This window comes from Sturnus vulgaris, chromosome Z (assembly GCF_052056855.1).
Source record: "Sturnus vulgaris isolate bStuVul1 chromosome Z, bStuVul1.hap1, whole genome shotgun sequence".
Classification (NCBI taxonomy): Eukaryota; Metazoa; Chordata; class Aves; order Passeriformes; family Sturnidae; genus Sturnus; species Sturnus vulgaris.
Window position 1 is genome coordinate 8,239,637 of NC_142283.1, and position 18,685 is coordinate 8,258,321.

General features: G+C 43.2%; 3 protein-coding genes and 1 long non-coding RNA gene across 10 annotated transcripts in view; 2 read left to right on the forward strand and 2 right to left on the reverse strand.

The window, feature by feature from the left end:
- The window catches only part of PLPPR1 (phospholipid phosphatase related 1), a 122,697-nt gene extending 119,862 nt beyond the window's left edge, over positions 1–2,835 (forward strand). For all 4 annotated transcript variants that reach the window (XM_088157374.1, XM_014883885.2, XM_088157375.1 and 1 more), the window contains one exon: positions 1,149–2,835. In XM_088157374.1, coding sequence (XP_088013500.1) covers positions 1,149–1,181 — 33 coding nt within the window. In that variant the 3' untranslated portion in view covers positions 1,182–2,835. The remainder of the gene's footprint in view (positions 1–1,148) is intronic.
- LOC106857653 (large ribosomal subunit protein mL50-like) lies at positions 2,451–5,463 on the reverse strand. Of its 2 annotated transcripts, none has more exons than XM_014883886.2 (2): positions 5,350–5,463; positions 2,451–4,969 (listed from the first exon to the last, which is right to left on the reverse strand). In XM_014883886.2, exons 1-2 carry the CDS (start codon positions 5,436–5,438, stop codon positions 4,576–4,578), a joined length of 483 nt encoding a protein of 160 aa, XP_014739372.2. In that variant the 5' UTR covers positions 5,439–5,463; the 3' UTR covers positions 2,451–4,575. The 2 variants fall into 2 exon arrangements, with proteins under 2 accessions (XP_014739372.2, XP_088013503.1); XM_088157377.1 differs by having other exon boundaries at positions 2,451–4,966; positions 5,350–5,462.
- A 2,110-nt stretch (positions 5,464–7,573) lies between these two features.
- On the reverse strand, positions 7,574–17,546 carry LOC106857637 (fructose-bisphosphate aldolase B). The gene is made up of 9 exons (XM_014883863.2): positions 17,490–17,546; positions 10,996–11,117; positions 10,502–10,713; positions 9,924–9,978; positions 9,614–9,774; positions 9,307–9,390; positions 8,658–8,832; positions 8,318–8,517; positions 7,574–8,085 (listed from the first exon to the last, which is right to left on the reverse strand). The coding sequence occupies exons 2-9, from the start codon at positions 11,105–11,107 to the stop codon at positions 7,990–7,992; spliced, it is 1,095 nt and encodes a 364-aa protein (XP_014739349.1). The 5' UTR covers positions 11,108–11,117; positions 17,490–17,546; the 3' UTR covers positions 7,574–7,989.
- LOC148219651 (uncharacterized) overlaps positions 8,828–18,685 on the forward strand; it is a 34,098-nt gene continuing 24,240 nt past the window's right edge. For all 3 annotated transcript variants that reach the window (XR_015799696.1, XR_015799697.1, XR_015799695.1), the window contains exons 1-2: positions 8,828–9,051; positions 18,442–18,632. This is a non-coding gene — a long non-coding RNA (uncharacterized LOC148219651). The remainder of the gene's footprint in view (positions 9,052–18,441; positions 18,633–18,685) is intronic.

Below are 18,685 nucleotides of genomic sequence, written 5' to 3' on the forward strand. Positions count from 1 at the left end.
TTTTAAGGCATTTATCCCTGAAACTACCAAATATTGTAGATCATCTGCCCCACACATATCCACAGCTAAACAAGTAGGATTTCACATACCTCACAAATTTTTGCTTAGAAGAATAGAAAACTGAGAGAAAGATAAAAATGATTCTGCCTAATTACATTCCAGATAACCTCTGGGATGTATGAAGGATTTACTCTTTCCTGAGGATAAACTAGTGTGTCTTCAAAAATATTAGAGAGATTTGGTTTTTTATCCTTATTACTGTTCAATATCTTCTATAATAAGAAGAAATAATATACTTTTTTTCTATCTCTAAGTCATCATATTAGCACTCTTTCAAGCCTGCAAAAAAATAGCTAGTGGGAACATCAATATTGACAGTGTTTCCGTTAAAACTACTAACTTTAAATGGCTTGTATTGGTAAAACTGCATTATACCCACTCCTTTCAAAACTGTCAAGTAAATGCAACCTGCCAAGAAATTCTGGGAGCAAGGAGAAACTGTAGTTTGCTAGTTATCTGAAATACATTGGTATAATTTATTTGGTCTTTAAATTGCACTTCCGTTATTGATGGCCTGTCACATAAGATGTGTGGCAAGATCAATAGCAACTTCTGTTGAACTCTTTAGGAAATACACTGAAAAGAGGAGTTAAAAAAAATAGGGAAAATATTGTCTCTAAAATACTTTGCTTAATTCCAGAAATACTTTGCTTAATTGAAAAGTCCATTTTGATTAGGCAAAGATTTACTGGAAGACTTTCCACTAAATCTGCAGAATTGTGTGCATTAGGTGTTCTCTTGATGAGTTTATATTCCAGAAACTAAGTGCTACTTATATATCCACATGGTGTTGTGTAGACAGAAGGGCTGAGCAGGTGAAAATATTCATGAGCTATGAGAAAAATTTAGTCCAGTCAGATGTTCATAGCTATTGGACTGTGAAATGCAGGTAAGGACTGGACTTTAGCAGTTGATGTCCACCAGAAATCAACAAGATCCTTTTTAAAAATTATCATTATTGACCATACATCTACAATGCAGGTTTTATGAGCAAGGGTTTTTCCCAGTGCTTCTGCACACTAGTAGGGTATGCCAGGGCCAGACTGTTGTATACAAACATTCATGTGTTTGCCTTTTCCTCTTTGCAGAATCACTCTGCCTCTATGACTGAAGTAACCTGAGATGGGAGATCGGCAGTTGAAGCTATTTTTTACTACCCTCCAGTAAAATACTCCAAGACACACAGTTACTAAATGTCTAACTGTGATGACCAGTATTATGTTATGTCTAGTTAGAGGCTAATGTTTTGTACTTTTTTTGTATGAGGAAGTGATGTAGCTTGCCCTGATTTTTTGTCAGCTTTAATATTATTATGCCAGACTTTAAAAGCAAAACAGAAAAAGAACAAAAAAAACCCTTTTCTTGTTTAAAGTGTGCACTGAGAAACTACATCTATGGAATTGTTGATGTTGTTATGTGATATTTGTACACAATTTTTTTTTTCTTCTCAGTTTTGAATTTATATATCTTGGGGAAAAAAATTCACTTTTACCTTTTCTTACCATAAGAAGTGCTGAGTCAGATTCTCATCTGAGTAAACTCAGCATGGATCTGAAGTAATTGCATATATTTAATTCATATTAAAATAACAGCGATTGGGCATCTAACCTGAATGATACTATCGACAAGAAAAATCCATCCTTGATTCAGTGAGCTGCTTAAGTGTTCCTAGGAGTTAATGGATTTCAGTTACCACCCAGTTTCCAGACTAGAAGGATGTCCTTAAGCACCTCACTGAATCAAAGCCTGATTGTTCTGGTGTGGGTGATTGTGCCAGTTATTGAAGAATAACTAAAACAACATCCTTGTTCTGCAGTATAGACAGACGGGACGTCAAAATTTACAGTAGTAGCTGATAGCATGCGAGCTGACTATAACATCTCCCTAGATTCTCATTCCTCCCCGAGGCCCAGCTAAAGCTCCCAGTGAAACCTGGCTTCAGGAATTGACTATGGGGATATACAGCCACCACTGCGGGGCTGAGGCTGCACTTTAAGTTTTCATCACTTCATCATAGATTTGTGGGGTAACTGGTGCGAAGGAAAAGCGACACCACTCCTTCAGCAGGGCAGCATTCCTTGGAACTCAGATTGGCATAGCCAAGAAGCCAGTTTTGCTGCCCAAAATGTACTTTTTCCTGAGGGGCTTTGACAAGTAAAGGGAAAAAAAAAAGACAAGGAAAGAAAGACAGAAAGAAAAACAGAAAGACAGAAAGAAAAACAGAAAGACAGAAAGAAAGACAAAGAAAGAAAGACAGAAAGAAAGAAAGAAAGACAGAAAGACAGAAAGACAGAAAGAAAGAAAGAAAGAAAGAAAGAAAGAAAGAAAGAAAGAAAGAAAGAAAGAAAGAAAGAAAGAAAGAAAGAAAGAAAAGAAAGAAAGGCTGAGTCTGCAATAGCAGTCTGCATTTTTTTGTAAATTCTGCTATACAGAATTTATATCAAAACTGCTGTTTTACATTTTAACAACTCTGTGTAAGCATTATAAAGACAACTAAGTATGGGTTGGAGATGGGAAGAACAACCAAAAAAAAGCCCATTTGCAGTGGTTAGAGCTGGGGCAAAGGCTTCATTAAATGATTTTTCACTGTTTCTAGGATTTTCCTGCATCTCATTCTTCTAGCATGGTGATAACTGCTGTGTGTGTCCTTTAAAGAATGAAGCCTCTGTACTTTTACTGGAATGTTTACCTCACATTTCCATGTTGGTTCTTCTTGGCTTTTTTTTTGTATATTTTTTCCAAAACAGAATCAAAAAAAATTATCAAGAAACCGAACACGAGCCAGTCTTTTATTTGCCTATGACACAAAGAAAATCTGGAATGTCTGTGTCTGGTCTTGTTGTGTTTCTTCTTGCTCTACTGATGTCTACTTCTGGCTTAGAAATATAAGGTTCAGACTTGGGCCATGCTTTTTTGTGGCCATGACGAGCCTTTGCTAAGTGTTCTGGGTCCCTCACTACAGCTGTAATCAAAATTCCAAAGGGAAAAATCTATTCTGAATAATTTTGTTAAGAAATAACCTCCCAAGCTGGCTTTTTCACACTTTCTTCTGAGCTTCTCTACTGCTTTGGCCTAAAAAAAAGAAAGATGTATGGGCAGAACTTTTATTTATTTATTTATTTATTTATTTATTTATAATTCAATTCAACTGAAGCAACAAATTTGAAAACCCAGGGATAAAGTGATTAAGCACCTAGAAGTCTTGCCCTTCCACGTCACAAGTGTTGTGTGCAAGACTTTGATGTCATTTCTTACTTCTGCTTTTTCAGCTTGTTACAAGCAGTTAAATGTTTTGCATCTCAAACAGCCATGTGTGATCCTCTTCCCTTGTACTCCAGTCCTGGCAGCTTCCTCTGCTGTTGGAAGCATGCAGTCTGCACCTTCAAGGGACTAGAATGTCTGAGATCAGGGAAATGGCAGCTTGACTCAACTCAGACACAGCAAAACACAAGACAAGCTGCTGTTGAGCTCCTTTCCTGCCTGTCCCAATTCCCAGTCCAGTTTTTCACTCTGTTCTGATCACGTTACATGAGCTATCAAAGTTACATCCTGGGAGAGAGACAGAAAGGGGAATGAGCACAAAGTACAACTACAACTCTAAGTGTTTTCTTAGCTAGTGAGTGTTAAAGAGGAAACGGAGGTGCAGGTATCTCTGGTTTTGATGGAAGGACGTAATTTCATGAAAAAGTAACTTCCAATTCATTGCTCCCCAAACAGCCTTTGAAGCCAACAAGGTGACAGTTAGCCATTTGTCACATTGTGGTTTCCCATAAACTACAGGGGGCGGATTTGTGAACATTCAGCCTTCCACGGTGATCAGTGAAACATTCCCATTTTACTCATCCCAGTTCACCCCACAGTGGAACATCCAGGTGTACATTTACACTATTATTATTCTGTAATTCTCCAAGACACTAAAGGAGAAAAGAAAGTATTTCTTAAATTTCTTCAGAGCTTTTGAGAAGAAAGCAGCACTTGAGAAGTCTGCTCAGTTAAGAAACTGAGCACACTGTAACACACAAAAGCAGCAGTGCCTGAGTATGCCTCACACATCTGCACACTGAAAGAAACCGGAAGGGCGTGGAGTGGTATAACCAGTGCATTTCTGGATTATTCCCAGAAAAAAATCACACAGACTCTCACTGGAAACAACTTGTTTCATAAAAAACACTCATAAAGTATCATGCATTTCTCAGATTGTTAATTTTCTTGTCCTCGTGACTTCACTGCTTACCTCCTCTGATTAAAAGCAGATCTGTATCATCAGTTAGACAGGAAGAAAAACTAACACCCTTAAATTAAGAACTTAAAAAATGGGACCCTTAACAGGAGAATTCAACAAGATGCCTTGATAGCAGCTGATTTTATAGGTCCGTTGGAAACTTCACCATTACTGAGTGAAGATATTTCAGTGAACCTTTATTACTGAAATTCACAGATTTCACACCAACGAGAGGACTCTGCTGCTGCCCTGCAGCACAAGCCAGTCACCATGGGGATGCTCCGTGGGGGGACTCACTTCTGCCAGATGATTTTCAGGTTCGGGGGCAGTTCTGCAGCTGCAAGTTCATCGATCTTGGTCTCGTCTTTCACGGGGATCCGATAGAAAGCCAGCACGTCCCCGGCGCGGCGCATCCGGTGCAGCTGGGAGTTGGGGACAGCGTGTCCCAGCTCTGCCGCCAGCCGGACCAGCAGGCGATGTTTCAGCCTGTTCTCCTGCAGGGGAGTCTGCTGCCAGTCCTCAGGAAGAGAGGGCCCGAAGACCTCCCTGACGTGGGACTCGAGGCAGCTCTGCAGGTCCTCAGGAGGGAGGTAACTCCGGCTGCGTGGCGGGGGGCAGATCAGGCTGGGCTCACTCCTCTCCTCCAGAACTGCTCGGTCTGCTTCCACTTCTCTGTCCTCCTGCCTGCTGGCACCACAACAGAAACACTGTCAGCCTCTGGGCTACCCAAGACAGACTCAGAGCATTTTTGTATTCGTGGTGTTTTAAACCACTCAATCCAGACACTTCACACATCCTATGGACTCATCAGGGCTGCTATCCACAAGTGCACAGGCTTTCCCCAAGTCTGCTCCCCATATAGGCTTCCTCTGCAGAGCAATCACCCACCCACCTTATTTCACTGACCTGAATAAAAATAGCATTTTAACAAGACAAATCCTGAAGGACTTGCTCAGGGGGTGCCGAGCTAAGTGACCTCCAGAGGGCCTTCACCTTCCTCCGGTTAAGCCCCAGCATGCCGAGAAGGCCAGAAGCCACTCCCGACCCACCCCGTGCCCTGCAGGTACCTGCGGCCGCCCCAGAACGCCCTGAGCCCCGCGGGGCCGAGCCCCGGCCCCCGCCGCGCCGCCACCCGCAGCGCCAGCACCGCCGCCATGCCGGGGGCGCGCCGGGCGCCTACGCTCGGTCGCTGCGGATGACGTATTTCCTGCCACGCCCCGCAAAGCCTCATGGGAAATGTAGTCCTCGCCCTCAAGTCGCCCCCCTCGCTGGGAAATGGAATGCGTGAAAATTACCTTAGGAAAAGGCGTTTTTTAATGTTTGGTCTTTGTGTGCTTTCAGGCCTTCTGGACAGGAAGGGAGATTTTGTCCGTGTAACAGAAAGTAGCCAACAAGCTCTAAGTGATATCCAGGTGTTGGAAAGGCAAATTACTTGTTGGCTGAATTGCCTTATTAAGGTTGAGGTCTTGATAGGCTTCAGTGGCCTCAGACCTCGGCGAGGTTAGCAAGGCTTGGGAAGATGAATGCACCTCCGATGATGGACACAAAGAATGCAGAATTGATGGGCACCAGAACATTTGGCAGAACTCCCAAGACAAGGCACAAACTAACGTGATAAATGTGATTCGTGCTAATAAAGCCAACACAGCTGCTGAATCAGCTCTGGCTGGGTAAAAGGTCATTCCAGCAGGGGGAGATCAAGGCCATCAACTCCCAGGCAAAAATTCAAGATTCCACTGACTGAAGAGACGGACTGAGCATGCAGACTAATTAGCATGAGAAGCGAGAGGATTATTAACCAATAGCAGACAGAGTACTAACTATTATGAAAACCTAGGTAACTTGTAGTCAATGAATATTAATTCTTTCGTTTACTAAAATAACTAAATAAGAGGAGAACACTTGGTAATCTTGGTGCTGATGGTGGTTTATAAATAAGAGGGAGAGGGACTTTCAACACAGATAGTGACAGGACAAGGGGTGACAGTTTTGAACTAAAAAAGGGAAGAGTAAATATTTGGAATGAATTCTTTACTGTGAGGGCAGTGAAACCTTAACACAGGTTGCCCAGACAAGCTGGGAATGCCCCATTCCTGGAGATGTTCAAGGCCAGGTTTGGACAGGGCTCAGAGCAACCGGGTCTAGTGGAAGCTGTCCCTGCCCATGGCAGGGAGGTTGGAACTGGATGGTTTAAGGTCATTTCTAATGCAAATGAGTCTGAGGTTGATCTTTGATTAGCGTATCAGTAGGATGCTGCTCATCAGGAGCAGAGGTTTCACTGAACTCAGGTGTGTGGAGGCCCAGAGGACTACAGGTGAAGCGGGAAAGAAGTATTATTCCTGATAATCAGCCTCTGGAGTGTTTTTTGGCAAATTGCTTCTCTTCATTCATTGTCAGGAGAGACTACATGCAAGCCTTAATTATGCAGTGACTGGATCCACATGAAGGATTTTGGCTGTTTATTTATTACCACTGTGACACACTGGTTACTAACACAGAGGCCATGAGGAGGTGATTTTCCCTGTTTTCCCTGTATTTGTTGGCAGGAGCAGCAAGTGCCAGTGGCCAGGAGAAGCAGCCAGCAGATAGAGGTGACCCGGAAAAAATGCCTGGCCCAGGGTGTTTTGGGGACTGCTCCAAGGCCTCCTGAGTTGATTGGTGTAACATGTAACCAGGCAAATATTCTTACATAATCTTAGGCTTGATGCTTTTGCCATTTGTGCCTTTTTTTCATGACAATCATCTGACTTCAACTAACAAATCTTATGCCTTTAACAAGGTCACAGTAACTTTGCCAAAGGTCAAACCATTGGTCTGCAGCATCAGCCTCATTATTCAAGCCACACAACAGATAGATCAAGATGCCTTCATGCATGCTTTGTGTTAATTATTGTGGAAAATACCACTGTAGAGGTGATTTGTAAGGACAGTCTTTGCACAGCCCTGACTCAAGGTGTGCAATCCGAACACTGTGTAGCAGCCTCATCTCACCAATGATGGTTCTCCTGAGACATGAGATGCTTCTGAAGGTGCTAGTGTTTCCGTGGCCTGATTCCCAAGCACTGCTTGCTGTATACAAAGTGTTTCAGTGTCTGCCAGACTTCTGTCAGCAGGATTAACCTCTCCAGGTATGTCACTATTTGGTTATTTCCCTTTGATACCCTCAGAGTTTCCTGAGCTCACCAGCTGTAATATTTTGTGACTCAGTCTTTGCAAGGACTACTGAAAATTAAAGATGAGTGAAAGATATTGTAAAGTTTACACAAAACAAAAATAATTGTGAGGTAGAGATATTTTTTCAATTACTGTTTTATTGACATGATTGAATACACATTCAGGTTTTATAATTCAGGATTTTGGCCGCAAAATGTAGTAATGGGAAGGGGTAGCTATTTGAATTGCTAGGAAACTACTGAATATGCCTGCTATTCCAGGGGCTGAGTTTCAGACTGAAGGAAGGTGGGTTCATGATTCATTAGCAGCTGTTGTTTGCTGTTTAGAAAGAATTCCCTTTCCTTGGAATGTGCAAATGAAAAAAAGAATATCCCCTTGGTAAATTGTGGGAGTGAAGGGTGGAGAGGAAGCTAAGCCATTCTATCTCCAGTTTGGTGTAGGGTAAGGGAAATTAGATTTATATGTTTTTCTTTCATTTCTGAATATCTTCCACTGTGATAGAAGAGACAGGAGGAAGGAGGGTTCCTGCAATTTCAGTAGGTGTAGCTGGCAGTGAACAGTGACTGCGTGGCAGCTCCATCAGTCTTCCCAGACAGGACATACTGTCCCTTGCAAGCCAAACTGTTAATCTGAAAAAGAAAAGAAAAAAAAAAAAAGAGGAGGAAACAATCAGCATGGAGTAAGAAAGGCAGATGTGTAAAGAGCAACCAGCAGGAGTAACCAAGCGAGGCAGAAATAAGAGTAACACCTCTGGTGAACATGAAGTGCCAGGAGGGTGGATCAAGAGCAGCCTTAGGAAGGTGACACCGTGTGTCCCTTCGTGGAGAGCAGCTCTTCTCTGTGCTGGGGGAAGCCTCATACCTGTGCCCGCTTGCGGAAGGCCTCTTGAGCAGCCTTCTTGTTCTCATTTTTGCCCAACCATGCAGCCAGGGCAGAGGCTTGCAGGGCTCTCCCATAGGAAAAGGTCAGTTTCCAAGGCTTAGGCAGAGGAGACTGATTCATGGCATTCAGGTTGAGAGAAGCCTCCTCCTCACTCTGACCTCCAGACAGGAAGCAGATTCCTGCAAGAAAGAGGTTTTGAGGCTTAGAAATAGAGCGTTCTGGCCACCTCAATCCCTGACCTTCACTTGCCAGAGGAGCAGGAATGTCAGAGGTAAGAGAGAGAGTAGGAATGAAGAGATAGGAATGAATCAGGAATCACCAGGAACAGCAGCAGGAACGGTGCGGAGGAGAGTAGTGACTGTTGCTATGGCTACATCCTGAGGGGTGTATTTCTTGGAGCAGGAATGCCCAGCTGTCACCATGTTGGGTTTCAGCAGTGTTCCCTCCAGGTACACGTGATGATCATTCAAAGCCTTGTAGACAGCAGCCAGAACCTGAAAACAGGAGGATTGAATACAGACGTCTGCTCAGATCTTCATCTCAGCCTGGTGTGGAAAGACAACTTATTCTTTGGTACTGTAGCAAGATCAAATTGAATTTTGCTTTCTCATGAAATTTATCTCCACGGTTGCAGCTGTGGAGATCCAACTGCTTTTGAGATGACAAGGATACAACTCTTCATATTTAAGGGATTTGTCCCTGATGAGATTGAGGTAATTTGGTTTGGTCCTGATACATCTTTTTGAGATTGCGAATGCTTCTATTATCATTGAACTGAAAATCCAAAAGCATGGAAAATACTCTTGGATTTCTTATTAGTTGGTTATGTGCCTAGGAGCAGCTCGTTTTTGTGATGCAGTTATGAAGGATATTTTTGGCCAACTGCCTTTGGGATCTGTGAGCACAAACTGCACAAAGTTTAGCTGCTGATTTTGAGGGGGAGCACAGACGAAGGAATCTCTTCTTACCTTCTCTGTGACATACTGACAGCGCTGGAGATCATGGTCTCCATCAGGCAGGATTTCTGGCTCCACGATGGGCACCAAGCCATTCTAGGGAAAGAGACACAGGGGATTCTTTAGGGCTATGAAAGTAAAACTATTCTTCTTGTTTGCCCTGGCTTTGGTGGTATTCCTTCGTGCTGTGCTGCCCTTCCTCCTTGTCTTTCCCAAAACCTTTGCAGGGATTCTCTTTTCGAGCTATCTAGTGTGTTATCACAGGGAACTGGGAGAAGGGGCAGCAGCATCTCAGGAAAGCTTGCAGGAGGAGAAGTACCTGCTGGCAGATGCTGGCATAGCGTGCCAATGTGTTGGCATTCTCCTGGATGGCAAGCTGAGAAGGTGTTGTGCTGGTGATCTTCAGCACTGCACGCCACTTGCCAAAGTCAGCACCATCTTTCTTGTACTGGGCACAGCGTTCAGCCAGCCCATCCAGCCCTGCAGAGAGAGAACAATGCTTCACTGAGAGCTGCTCTTCAGCACAGAGCTCTGGAAAGTATTGTGACTCCAGACAAGGCTGTGTCTCTGAGTCACCCTATGGCTTTTGCTGCAAGGGCTAGAGCTTAGGCTCCTTAGATCTCTCCTACCTTGGATGGTGGTTTCTCCATTTGTTCCTGCCAGAGGTGCTGTGCCTTTATCCAGCTGTGGAAAAAAACAGGAAGGGTTACAGAAAGGTGGGAATTGGTCTAATTCTTACCTTCTTACCTATGTCTGGTCTGCCTTTGAAGGCTGACTATTAGTAATGTGTGGACCTTAACATGCTCGGGGTGCAAAGGAAGGAAATGTTGGAGCAAAGGGGAAGAAAAAGGAGTGAACTGGGTAAGAGGAGGGGAAGAGTGTATATAGACGGCTGCCGGGAATGGCTCAAGAACTCTGTCAGATGTGGAAAGAATTAGATTTAGGTTTCTGCTTGGAGAGACTTACTTGTAGTGATGGTGAGTAGATGGTAGTTGGTGTATGTTCATTATCTAGTGCAAATGTGCCTCTAGTTAGTTGCACAAAAGCAATGCAGAGAATTTTAAAACTGAGGACAAGAACGGGGGGGGGGGGGAGGAGGGGAAGGGGTGGGGGCAGTGTTTTTCAGGAGAGAATGAAGCCCCAAATATAATTCCCTCTGGAATGTGGTTTGGATTATGGTGCCAGCCTGGCACATACAAATACCCACCTTAATTCCCACCACAATGCCTTTTTCCTTGATGACTGCTGGGAATGGCTTTCCGCTGCTGTCTTTCTGATAGAAGGTCTCATGGAAAAGGATCACTCCCCCAATGCTCTGGTTGATGGAATTGTCCGAAGAGAAGAGTATCTCTCTAAAAGCTCGGCGGTTCTCCTCCGTGTTCTCTACATTGATCCGCTGCAGCCTGTTCCCCATGGTACCTAGTGAGGTGGACAAAGGCCAGACAAAGAAGTTCTAGGCTTGGCTGGCCTTCTAGTCACAATAAGTAGTAATGAACTGGGACTTCAGTTCAGAGCTCCCCTTCTCAACCGTAGTTTGTAAGCTTTTGTTGTTGTAGCTGCAGCCCTGCCTGGCTGAATTGTTTCTGCTCAAACAACAGTTTCTAAGTGTTTTTCATCTACGCTACTGATTTCAAATATGAAGCAAAACTAAAAGGAAAAAACATTTTGCATACTGCTAACTGATTGATGTCCAGAACTTACCCACTGATTCATCTGCAGCTAGGATCCCCTTTCCTGAAGCCACAATCCGCTGAGCTATGTCTGCAAGAGCTTTCTTCTGCTCTGCAGACAGTGCTGGGAACTGGTGGGTCATGTTGACTTATCTGTGGAAGAGAATTGCTGTTACAAGTAATTCTGGGGGAGACTGTGAACCACTGACACCAAACAGGTGTTTCCTCTGCAGGGCTCTTGGTGCTTGTCTGGTCCATGTTATCATAGGCACCATGACCAGAAATCCATTTGAGTTCTTCTAGGCTTGGTGTGTCTGGAAAAACTAGAAAGAAATGCAGAAGGCACATCCTGACACATCCTTCTAGAACCAAAGTGGGAAAGACTCTGCATTTTACCTGGATTTGCTTAAAAAATAAAGGAAGGTCAGTCTGTCGTAAAAACATGCACCAAGTAACAAGTAAGCAAATTGCTGACTCTGCAGAGTTCTTGGTTCCTGTCAGTAAAATGCCAGTTATTCCATTGCTTACCTTTACACGTTTCCTAACACTGCTCCTCTTCTATTTCCTGCCTCTGCTGGCAATATTTGCTGCTGTGTCTGGTTGACTTTCCATCCTCAGCTTTTTGCCTGGGTTTGTAATTCTTCTCTCTATGGCTGCTTTCAGAGCTGCAGTGCATTGCTTCCTCTACAGAAGATACGGGGCCTTAGGAGAATTCACTGCTCATTTCTATCTTTTTAGCTGTGGTAGAGGGTTACCTGCTGCAATTACTGAGCACCAGAAATCTGGGTTCTGTCTTGATGCGACAAAATTCTTGGTCTTATTAAAGTTTTGGTTATATGTCCTTAAATTACAGTTTCTCTGATCATCTGAACAGTCCAAGTTACTTCTCTGAGTGTATAGACCTGTAAGTCTGAAACATAAGAACTCTATTCCTTCAGTTTATCATATGTGATAGCTAAGGCAACACCTGTGTTTTTATCAGTGGGTGGTAAATCCAGAAGGTAATTGATTAAAAACAACATAAAAGATCTCAAATATCACATTTTCCTCCAAAAGGGCAGGCCTCTGTATAGTGTTTGCATTTTTTATTCCCAAACTCTGTCTGAGAGAGGAGTGCGAACATGCCATTTCCCATTTCATCAGAGATGGCAAGAAAATATTTTTCCCTGTATAAGCATGTAGGCAGCCAAGTCCAACTTCTTATTTCCCTGCACACAGATGCTGTGTTGCCAGGGAATCCTTATCTTTCCTTCTGAAGGACATAATGGGGAGAAACAATGAAATCTGTCTGCTACTCATGATAAGGTACAGAGTTCTGTATAGCATGTCAAATGGTGCCAAAATTTTCTGGCAACAATGCCATCAGAGTATGGTAACAGCTGTAAATTCATGTCCCTGATTTATAGCTGAAGGTACTTTGGTACTGGTAATGTTATCCTGCAAGATTCAAATGTCATTGTCTGACAGTACAGACTAGTCAGATGCAGTGTCCAGATGTCTGCTTTACCTCTTTGTGAGCCAAGCCTGGAATTTTTTACATGCAGCTTATCACAGAGTGAGTCATTTTACATTTAGAGGGAAGATGAAGAGTGCAGGATGAAGACTTAGTCAAATTAGGGAGAGTTCCATGCTTTTCAAAGGGCTGAAATGCCTTCTTGCTGTGGTCCTGATGAAATAGGCTTAGCTGACCCCCTCTCTCAGTATGCCAGCCTGTGACCAGAACTCTGGGAACCGTCGTTCTACTGTGGTGATCACAGCTCCATCACTCCCAGCTCTTGGCCTTTTCAGCTCACTCAGAAGAATTTGAAAATCTATGGTTTATGCTGCATAGATACTTAAGTTCACCAACAACTCTCCTTATCCCTCACCTGCTTTCTGTGTTGGATATGTCCTAAAAGGAGGAAATTGGCTTGTTATTAAGATTATTGTAATAATAGTTTGGTGATGAGCACCTCAGTTAAAGCCACACTACTATTAAATAAGTTGTTATGCAAAATGGTAAGGAATCACTCCAGTAGTTCAGAATCTCTGTAGAGAAGACTCTGGTAAAAATATGATCTTGTCCAAGGTCAAAGCTAATGAATTGCTAAATCAGGAGTGGGATTTTAGAGTTGCAGTTTGGAGCCGTGTTACAGCACCAGGAGGTGTATCCAGGTAACCTTGAATCCAGCTGGCTGGACTGCAAGATGACCAGTTGCTCCAGTGATGTTATGATGGGTACACTTCCTTTCCAGCAGTGCAATAAACAATGACACTAATGTCTGCTCTATCTTACTTGTTCCCAGTGTTTGCCTAAAGATAACAAGGAGATAGTTATCACTCAAACTCAGCCTGCAAGGCAAATTTTCAGAATATAGAAATATGAGTTCTCAGTGAATAATGCTGTTCCAAGTGAGTACTCTGAGAGACTGAAGCAACAAAGTGTAGTTTCAAAGTAATTAATTGGAAGACAGCAAACTCTATTTTCTATGCAAGTATCTCATTGAGTGAGGGAGCAAGTGGAGATTTGCCCAAAATCTCCTCAAAATGATCTTTAAGCCATGGTGAGTGGTTCCCAGCTACTCTGCTGAGCTACAGGGATGAATAAAAGGCACAGTGTTTCTAGCCGAAATAGTGAAGAAATGAGGGCAAAAGAACAATTGTAAACCTTATAGTAGCTCAAAGGTGCAGAATATTCTAGGACCCTTGATTTAGGATTTCGTTTTTCTGTGATCCTTTCGTGAGAATAATAATTTCTGACAATCTTCACGTCTGCATTCAGAAAGAGTGTCTCTGCAAAGTCGTGCTCTGAGCAGGGGAGCAGGCAGAAGAGGACTGGAGAAGCCTTGTACTTCAGTAACATTTCATACAGACACCTTGTAAAGAATAAGCTCTCAGCACATCCATAGAAGCGTTAATGCCCCCTCTAAAAGAGCTGGATATGTCACCTCACAGGTCCTGAGAAAAAACAGTTGTGCCCAGGCTGCCAGAGCTGCATACCTCATTTCAGTTTTCCAAGAACAAAGCCTACTTGTCTTAATCTGATTTATCTGTTTAAATTGACAACTTTTCCAGGAAGAAAAAAGTTCCAATGAATTGTGAGCTCAGCAACAGTAACTGGGAGTTGTCACACCACAAAGGTGTTTCAAGAGGCTTTATTTTTGTTTACCCATTTTAGGTTGTGGGCTAAGTGCCATAAGCTCAAGCGATTTCACATTGATTTTACATTGTATGAGTACAATGCATTCTCTTTGTAGTATCTGCTTACTTTTTTTTTCTTTTTTTTTAAGTAGAATTTAAAAAAACTCGAATAAAACTGCACAAGTAGCATTGTGGCTACCTGGAGTGCTTATCAGGCTTCAACAGCTCCTTAAGCAAGTAAACTTCTTTGTTCAGGCCCCACCCTGTGGCCAGCAGGAGGTGAGGATGTGGGAACAGGGGACAGCACAGTTGTAAAAGTAAATACTGTAATGCTGAAATCTTGGGTTTTTCTCACCTTCCATAAAAAAAGAAGGGCTGAGGAGAAATGCATGATGGCAGCACAATCGTTTGATCCTTTTACTATTATTAGTGAGAACCAAAAAGCAGAATCAAGATGAAGAGCAAAAGGAACAATGTTACATTTCGCTTCCAATCATCTTAGAAACTTCAATACATCATCGAATACATCTTTTCTATACAAGAACCTCATATGACTGGCATCTTCTAATCTTACAAAAAATCTCACCTGAGTCCCGGTTTGCAGATGGGAAAAGACTGGATCAGAATTTCCAAGTTTTTCTCTTGGATCGCTTTACTGCCTTCTTTTGTAAAATTGTTGCAAAAGTGCAGGACAAAGTTTTAAAATACAGTTTGTATCCCACACATATGGCTTTTTCCTATTCAATTACTAGTAAACACAGCCCTTCAGCACCATCTCTGACAGTCAGCAATACAAACTGCACACACAAGAGATGTGCTTCCAAAGATCAGGGTTTGAAGAAGAAGCAGCTGAATATATAAGCAGATGAATACGATGGCAAGGACAATGAAAAGTATTCCAGAATTTAACCTATAGCATGTAGGCACAGTTGGCCTGACTGAATTTACTTCTCTTTTACACTTTTATGCTTAGAGGAGGCAGACACATAATGACTTAGGTACCTTATATTCTTACTGCAGTGGATATCTGTTACTGACTTCTCTGTGAAGCTCTGTTAAAAGGCTGTTTCTAAATAAGTCTGGCTCCTTGGGCGTGGGGAAAACAGATGGGTATGAACGGCTGGGCAATTCTGGACCCATCCTGCTGACAGAGCACATTCCTACCTAGGTGGCAGAAGACATACAGCTGGCAGGACTACTTAATATGCCTGATTGGTGGGCAGCCGTCCAGAGGAGCCTGGACAGGGAGGGGAAGAGGCCAAAGGGAGCTCCATGCAGTCCGGCCAAGACAGATGCCCAGACATTGCCTGGGGTACAGAGCCCTGGCAACCATTCCCCCAGGACTGGTGGGATGAAGAAACAGCTCTTTGGGGATGGCTAAGACACTGTCAGGCAGTGAGCTGAACAGGGGCTGAACAGGGGCCAGCAGCAAGGGCCCAAGCATCGTGTGTGAGCAGGATCCAGGCCGGAGAGCCAGGGAAGAGATGGGTTATCCCCCTTTGCTAAGCACTTTGCATTTAACATCTGGGTACTGCATCCAGTGTTGGGCCCCTGCAGTACAGGAAAACACAGACTGTAGTGAGCTATTTCAACAGATGCCACCAAGAAGATCAGTGACTGCAGCACTTGCTTTGCAAGAAGTCTGAAGAGCTGGGTCTAGTTCAGCCTTAAGCAATGATGGCTTCAGGGGCTCCTCTCAGCAGTCCTCAGTACCTACAGAGGTGATCAAACACGCAGAGCTGGGCTTTTCACAGCCGCTGTGATGGGACAGTGAGATACAACAGGCACAAGCTGAAACTAAGGAGATTCAGACTGGATGTGAAGAATTTTTTTTCACTGTTAGGACAGCCAAACAATGTAACAGATTGACAACAAAGGCTGCAGTGTCTCCATCCTTTGAGGTTGCCAAGATCCACCTGAATAAACCCTGAGCACCTTGGTCTGATCTCATGTCTAACCCTGCTTTGGGCAAGGGGTGGTTGGACTTCAAACCTCCTGTGTCCCTTTCAGCCTGAATTACCCCGTGACTCTTTGTGAGCACCTGTTTTAAGGAGTCAAGGTGGTGCCTCTGGTAGATATGAAGGAGCTCTCAGGAAAGAGCAGAACGTTTCTCCCATCATCTTTGCACTGAGATGAAGGTTTTGGGTTAGGAAAATTTTTCATTTCTGGATTCTAAAAATTCTCAAGAGTATGGGACAAAAAGAGACTCTTCTGTCACCTAGAAAAAGCAGTAGATGTTTTTGATTGACATGCTAATGTCACCATCTCCATAGATCCTTTGGGGCATATACGATTGTAAATGGCTTGGTTGTTTTTTGCTCTCTGAGCTTTTTTACCATCCTCATGTTCTTGTCTAGAGACCTTGATTCAACATCCTGTCCCAGAAACTGCAGATCTAAGGTTCCTTGTGCTGATTCCCATGTTAACCTCAGAGCTGTACTCAAGCCCTGAGCAAATGTATCCCTGTTTCATTTCCCTAGCAACTGTGAAAGGAGGTTATGCTCAGAGACCTGTCCTCTGCAATCAGTGCAGAGCACTCAGAATGGTTAGATTTGGCTGAGGTGGCAAGAAGATGGTTGCTTGGAAGCAAGTGTTATTAGGGAGAAGCTACTTCTCTTTCAGGGCTAGACTTTTCTCAGAGAAGGTAAAAAATTGCTGATAGGTTTGCATAAGAATTGAAGTCTTGTATTGCCAGCAGGGGAGGCTGAAGGAAGCAGTGGTGAGAGTCTCAGGTGGACTAAAGAGTTTTTGGTAAACACATGGGATAGTTGAGTAAGTGCTGGAGGATCACAGACTCAGTGAGGATTTGAGTTGGTCAAGCAATTTCCTGAAGCTGGCTATTCACAGCTTGAAAGGTTACAGCCTACAGATGCAAGAACAGGGCTTTGTTTTCCTGCACTGCAGACCTTATACTCCTTTTCCAAATAATCTACACTACCACTACACTAATGCTTCAGAAGAAGCTGCACAACAAACACACATAATTGCACTTCTGTCAGCACTGATGTTTATCAGGACTAGCTGCCTTCTCCAGTCATTCTCTGTTCTCCTGTTTATTTCATAAACAGAAATTTATGTGCACCACAAGCAAAAACAAACACGAAACAAAGCAACAGAAAGCAATGCAGGTATATTATTGCTCTAGTCCCTTTAGGCAGAGGATTCACTCACTCACTCACTCCAGGTGTTCCGAGTGACTAAGTTAAGTTAGAAAGCCAGTGTTAGTAGCAAATGGATAACTCCTGCAGAATGGCTGAGTTTTTATTTCTCACAAGCTCTTCCTGAAACAAAAAAAAATTAAAACCTAAAACAACTTTCCAAGCCCACTGTAGATAAACATACCAGGTCTCAGCTTCTGATATAAGTACCAGCTTTACGATTTAGAAATGAAATTATTATACTTACTTGTTTGTGGGCAGTGTCTCTGCTGCTACAAGCTTCTGCTGAGGCGTTTGCAGGCAAAGAGACCGAGTCCTTCTAATCACTAACTTTTATAAAATTCTTGGTGGGGCTTTTTTTTTTTCTCCCCCTCCACTCCTTCATTGTCCCTCCTCCCCTGCAAGCTGTCCAGGGAGGTGTCACTGATCAAGGTCGGTCTCTGGCTATCAGACCACCACCAAACACCTCCAATGGGACCTGATCGTGCTCCTGCTGTTCCTCCCCTTTCCCCTCCCCTGTGTATATAAGGCATTCATGCAGTAAAACTGAGATGTTTTCCAGTTATTTCAAATTATTCCTCCTCTTTCTAAACCAGACCAAAAAGAACTACAAGAGAAACCGTGGAAATTGCTTACACGTATCTTGGGCACAACTTTATCATTTAGGGTTAGATCTTCTGAAAGCTTATACGTAGGAAACTGCAGGAAGAAAAAGCAGAAAACAAAATGCAGAAACAATGCAACAGATCCCTAACTGGCATGAGTTGATATCATTCCAGTGGCTTCCTAAGCGTTACACTGCTTTTCCTCACTGGAAAGTCTAGCATGGAAGCATATTTTCCTTTTCCAGTTAGTATATGGAAAGGCAAAATGTGATGCTACCCTGTCAGGTTTAATGAAAGAGCAAGTTCTGATGTCCTGTAACACAATGTACCTGTGAAATTAATGGCTGTCAGACCACATATGCCCACATTGAAGTTACAGCTGCAAGCCAGAATTTCCTCCCAAGTCCCACTGAGATGCCCACCCATATTGCAGTGACATGCAAACTTCTCTGGTGCTTTCAGTGAAAAATACTGATGCTGTATAAATGGTTTATGGTATAATGCAGTTTATATGAGTCCACACTACAACTATACACCAACTCTAGGCCTATAAATTTGTTTATTTGCTTTATTTTCATTCTCCCCATCCTGCAGTCCAGTATTCCTGAAGGAAAGTAGAGCACAAGGACTGTTGGACAAACATCATACCCTCAGGAACAACACCCTCTGCAACCTTGGACATTGGCACATTTTTACCACAGAGACCCAGTGTTTGCCTGCAGAATGACGTAGTTTCTCCATTTGTTTGGCTCCTGCAGTGACCCCTTTGGCCTTTACATGGACAGGTGAGACACCTGATTTCTCTCTCCACAGCAGTGTCTTCCTTAGGCCACTTCCT

Coding starts and splice junctions, on each gene's coding strand:
- LOC106857653 (XM_014883886.2), bottom strand. CDS start 5,438: ATGGCGGCGGTGCTGGCGCTGCGGGTGGCGGCGCGGCGGGGGCCGGGG. Junction 4,970..5,349: donor GCGTTCTGGGGCGGCCGCAG/GTACCTGCAGGG, acceptor TTGTGGTGCCAG/CAGGCAGGAGGACAGAGAAG.
- LOC106857637 (XM_014883863.2), bottom strand. CDS start 11,107: ATGACCCACCAGTTCCCAGCACTGTCTGCAGAGCAGAAGAAAGCTCTT. Junction 8,833..9,306: donor GTCAGTATGTCACAGAGAAG/GTAAGAAGAGAT, acceptor TCCTGTTTTCAG/GTTCTGGCTGCTGTCTACAA. Junction 8,518..8,657: donor CGTTCCTGCTGCTGTTCCTG/GTGATTCCTGAT, acceptor TCTTTCTTGCAG/GAATCTGCTTCCTGTCTGGA.